The 6,000-nt window shown below is 34.4% G+C and overlaps 1 protein-coding gene across 1 annotated transcript in view; it reads left to right on the forward strand.

Annotated features, from left to right (window-relative positions):
• LOC132561536 (trichohyalin-like) overlaps positions 1-5,458 on the forward strand; it is a 58,580-nt gene extending 53,122 nt beyond the window's left edge. Inside the window, exon 49 of the mRNA XM_060226238.1 lies at positions 5,174-5,458. Within this exon, the coding sequence (XP_060082221.1) occupies positions 5,174-5,215 (42 nt within the window). The 3' untranslated portion in view covers positions 5,216-5,458. The remainder of the gene's footprint in view (positions 1-5,173) is intronic.
• The last annotated feature ends 542 nt before the right edge of the window (positions 5,459-6,000 follow it).

Consider the following 6,000-nt stretch of genomic DNA (forward strand, 5'->3'; position numbering starts at 1 on the left):
CAATTACCATATAGATCCTACAATAAGCCCTTCTCAGTACCAGTCACAACCAATTACCATATAGATCCTACAATAAGCCCTTCTCAGTACCAGTCACAACCAATTACCATATAGATCCTACAATAAGTCCTTCTCAGTACCAGTCACAACCAATTACCATATAGACCCTACAATAAGCCCTTCTCAGTACCAGTCACAACCAATTACCATATAGACCCTACAATAAGCCCTTCTCAGTACCAGTCACAACCAATTACCATATAGATCCTACAATAAGCCCTTCTCAGTACCAGTCACAACCAATTACCATATAGACCCTACAATAAGCCCTTCTCAGTACCAGTCACAACCAATTACCATATAGATCCTACAATAAGCCCTTCTCAGTACCAGTCACAACCAATTACCATATAGATCCTACAATAAGCCCTTCTCAGTACCAGTCACAACCAATTACCATATAGATCCTACAATAAGCCCTTCTCAGTACCAGTCACAACCAATTACCATATAGATCCTACAATAAGCCCTTCTCAGTACCAGTCACAACCAATTACCATATAGACCCTACAATAAGCCCTTCTCAGTACCAGTCACAACCAATTACCATATAGATCCTACAATAAGCCCTTCTCAGTACCAGTCACAACCAATTACCATATAGATCCTACAATAAGCCCTTCTCAGTACCAGTCACAACCAATTACCATATAGATCCTACAATAAGCCCTTCTCAGTACCAGTCACAACCAATTACCATATAGATCCTACAATAAGCCCTTCTCAGTACCAGTCACAACCAATTACCATATAGATCCTACAATAAGCCCTTCTCAGTACCAGTCACAACCAATTACCATATAGATCCTACAATAAGTCCTTCTCAGTACCAGTCACAACCAATTACCATCTAGATCCTACAATAAGCCCTTCTCAGTACCAGTCACAACCAATTACCATATAGATCCTACAATAAGCCCTTCTCAGTACCAGTCACAACCAATTACCATATAGATCCTACAATAAGCCCAGTGGCATAAACAGAGAATCTTGCTCAGTGTAAGGTGAATTGCATGTTGCAAGACATTGTAATAGAATTTGTAGGTTAGTCTATGCTTTGGTTTAACTTTTTACCAGGGATGGGCTGATTTTTGAATAGATATGGTACGGTTGTTGTCAGATTGCTCAGTAATAGTGCACTTTGTGGTTCTGGTACCTGGGTCTTTTGTAGATCCTGGTCTGTTTCACACCCACCAGCTAATAACAGTACATTATACATGTATGTATCATCAATTTCCACTTACATGTTTATATACTTCTTGAAAAGTCAGTTACCTATATATGTGTAGAGAAGGTCATAAGTACATAACAGGTCTCTGAAATATGTGGTAGATTGTATTCTAAACATCTCATTTCGATGCATTTTTTTTCTACATTAGTCGTGCTTTTACATAATTTTGACTTTAAAATACACTGGATGTGTCTATACAGGAATAGTATTGTACACACACCATAACATTGTCAAGTACATCACCTAGTCCTTGTCATTCACGTATTGATTGTAAGCACTCAATGTTAAGAGATTTCTGAATTGAATGTGCAGTACTGAGCATGAATATGTTAACATAATGGGATGTGCATGCTACAACTTGAGGTGTTCGTGTCATCCTGCCTTTAAAATAAATCTAAGGCACTGTTCAGTTTTTATCAACCCGATCACACTTTTGTTGATTTAACCTTTTTTTAAACCTCAGAAGTGAAATTACAAAGACAATACATTCAAGATAATGATTTATAGATACTGTTCAAGTGTTATATATAAATAAGTTAGTCCTGGTTAAAGGCTTGGTTGACATTCATTTATACTTTACTCTCCCTATTATTAACAAAACATCACCTGTACAGGTGTATATTGTCCATCCTCAATGACAAAACATCACCTGTACAGGTGTATATTGTCCATCCTCTCAGACAAAACATCACCAGTACAGGTGTATATTGTCCATCCTCTCAGACAAAACATCACCAGTACAGGTGTATATTGTCCATCCTCAATGACAAAACATCACCAGTACAGGTGTATATTGTCCATCCTCAATGACAAAACATCACCTGTACAGGTGTATATTGTCCATCCTGTCAGACAAAACATGACCTGAACAGGTGTATATTGTCCATCCTCAATGACAAAACATAACCTGTACAGGTGTATATTGTCCATCCTCTCAGACAAAACATCACCTGTACAGGTGTATATTGTCCATCCTATCAGACAAAACATCACCTGTACAGGTGTATATTGTCCATCCTATCAGACAAAACATCACCTGTACAGGTGTATATTGTCCATCCTCAATGACAAAACATCACCAGTACAGGTGTATATTGTCCATCCTCAATGAAGAAACATCACCTGTACAGGTGTATATTGTCCATCCTCTCAGACAAAACATCACCTGTACAGGTGTATATTGTCCATCCTCAATGACAAAACATAACCTGTACAGGTGTATATTGTCCATCCTCTCAGACAAAACATAACCTGTACAGGTGTATATTGTCCATCCTCTCAGACAAAACATCTACTCTGTTCCTTCCTATTATCTGATACTATAATGATCAGAGTAATATAAACATAAATATGTTCCTTCTTATTCTCTGTATACTATAATGATCAGAGTAATATAAACATAAATATGTTCCTTCTTATTCTCTGTATACTATAATGATCAGAGTAATACAAGCTATATTGCAACAAACTCCTACTTATTCTGTGTATACTTCAATATGTTTTTTTAGCTGTAAAGTTCAGCTGAAATGTTCCCCTTTGTTGTCAATAATCAAGATACAATATATATTAAACCTTCATTCATAGTAAGATATAGTTATAATGCCCCCCTTGTCATTCACACTTAAATACAGTTACGATGTTCCCAATAATTTGATGTATGATACAGTTATAATGCCCCTCTCCTAATTCACACTTAGATACAGTTATAATGCCCCTCTCCTAATTCACGCTGAGATACAGTTACAATGTTCCCAATAATTCACTGTAAGATACAGTTACAATGTTCCCAATAATTCACTGTAAGATACAGTTACAATGTTCCCAATAATTCACGCTGAGATACAGTTACAATGTTCCCAATAATTCACTCTGAGATACAGTTACAATGTCCCCAATAATTCACTGTAAGATACAGTTACAATGTTCCCAATAATTCACGCTGAGATACAGTTACAATGTTCCCAATAATTCACTGTAAGATACAGTTACAATGTTCCCAATAATTCACTGTAAGATACAGTTACAATGTTCCCAATAATTTACTGTAAGATACAGTTACAATGTTCCCAATAATTCACTCTGAGATACAGTTGAGATACAGTTACAATCCCCAATAATTCACTGTAAGATACAGTTACAATGTCCCCAATAATTCACTGTAAGATACAGTTACAATGTTCCCAATAAATTCAAGCTGAGATACAGTTACAATGTCCCCAATAATTCACTGTAAGATACAGTTACAATGTCCCCAATAATTCACTGTAAGATACAGTTACAATGTCCCCAATAATTCACTGTAAGATACAGTTACAATGTTCCCAATAATTTACTGTAAGATACAGTTACAATGTTCCCAATAATTCACTCTGAGATACAGTTACAATGTCCCCAATAATTCACTGTAAGATACAGTTACAATGTCCCCAATAATTCACTGTAAGATACAGTTACAATGTCCCCAATAATTCACTGTAAGATACAGTTACAATGTTCCCCAATAATTCACTGTAAGATACAGTTACAATGTTCCCAATAATTCACGCTGAGATACAGTTACAATGTCCCCAATAATTCACTGTAAGATACAGTTACAATGTTCCCAATAATTCACACTGAGATACAGTTACAATGTCCCCAATAATTCACTGTAAGATACAGTTACAATGTTCCCAATAATTCACTGTAAGATACAGTTACAATGTTCCCAATAATTCACTGTAAGATACAGTTACAATGTCCCCAATAATTCACACTGAGATACAGTTACAATGTTCCCAATAATTTACTGTAAGATACAGTTACAATGTTCCCCAATAATTCACACTGAGATACAGTTACAATGTTCCCAATAATTCACTGTAAGATACAGTTACAATGTTCCCAATAATTTACTGTAAGATACAGTTACAATGTTCCTCAATAATTCACTGTAAGATACAGTTACAATGTTCCCAATAATTCACTGTAAGATACAGTTACAATGTTCCCCAATAATTCACTGTAAGATACAGTTACAATGTTCCCAATAATTTACTGTAAGATACAGTTACAATGTTCCCCAATAATTCACTGTAAGATACAGTTACAATGTTCCCAATAATTCACTGTAAGATACAGTTACAATGTTCCCAATAATTTACTGTAAGATACAGTTACAATGTTCCCAATAATTCACTGTAAGATACAGTTACAATGTTCCCAATAATTCACTGTAAGATACAGTTACAATGTTCCCAATAATTCACTGTAAGATACAGTTACAATGTTCCCAATAATTCACTGTAAGATACAGTTACAATGTTCCCAATAATTTACTGTAAGATACAGTTACAATGTTCCCAATAATTCACTGTAAGATACAGTTACAATGTTCCCAATAATTTACTGTAAGATACAGTTACAATGTTCCCAATAATTCACTGTAAGATACAGTTACAATGCTCCCATTTTGCAGTAACATACAGCTATAATGTTCCCCTCCTTATTCACAATCAGATACAAGTACAATGTTCCCCCATTATTCACTGTAACAAACAGCCATAAAGTTTAATGCACAATAAGATTAAGTCATAATGCTTCCTTATTCATATTAACATACAGCTGTAATGTCCGCCCTTATTTACGATAAGATAGCAGATTCATGTTGATATTCCTTATTCACAGTCAGTACGACTTTTTTCATGCTTATTTATTTACAGTAACACAGGGTATAATTTGTCCTTATTGATAATGGACTAAAGATTATGTGTTTATCTTTCTCAAACAGATGTCTGTCAGTTATTGTCAATATCATAAAGATAAAAGTGATGAATTGATTTTATTTTCTTTGAAAAAGAAGTAAAAAAACAAGCCAATGTATCGTTTTTTCCATTTCTGCAGAATACCTCAGCTTCTAAGGACAAATCAAAGAAACTGAAATAGACCACCAGATGGAATCATGACAAGAAAATCTGAACCACTTGAGGAAACCCAGACATACAATATTGCCATAACACGTGCCTCAAGGAGCCTTTTTATTAGTGGAAACTTTGGCATTGCCTTAATTAATTGTGTTTGTGTGTTAGTTATTTGACTGTTGTTCATTAGATCTAATGGAAGGTACTTGTATCAGGAGACATGGATACTAAATATCATAACTTCCTATTTGTGGTTGTATTGTTAAAAAAACAAGACAAAATTTCCATATCATTGATCTTTTCATGTATTGTTTAGTAAATCAGGTTTTTCTGCTTAAAACTTTTACATGATCAGTCTGGAAATCAATATTTAATTAGTTTATACTTCCTGGTAATGACCAAGAATGTTGTATTGAATAATTTTGTGCCTTGTTAATCATTCAAAAATTTACTATATAAAGCAGGTTTTGATAAATGGGTTGGTGAGTTGGTATTGTATACAAGTAAAAGAAATAATTTGATAAAAGCCAATATTTACACAGAGTAACCAAGCTGGTTAGTTAGGGATGAAGTGGTTTGTCTGTCCTACTGACTTAGTAGCAATTAATTTTAAATTTTCATCTATTGAATCCAGTTAATGAAAATGTTGTGAAGGTAATGAAGCATTTACATTCAATAATTGAACATTATTATTTTTTCCATGTGGTTGTTATTGAAATAGCTCTAATTAATTAACAGAATTTCATATCAAATTGAAAAAAGGAATATATGTCCTTGTAATGGAATTTTCAGGTGTGTGGAAAATCCAGG

This window comes from Ylistrum balloti, unplaced genomic scaffold, assembly GCF_031769215.1.
Source record: "Ylistrum balloti isolate Yb309-2 unplaced genomic scaffold, AGI_CSIRO_Ybal_v1 Utg371224, whole genome shotgun sequence".
Taxonomy (NCBI): domain Eukaryota; kingdom Metazoa; phylum Mollusca; class Bivalvia; order Pectinida; family Pectinidae; genus Ylistrum; species Ylistrum balloti.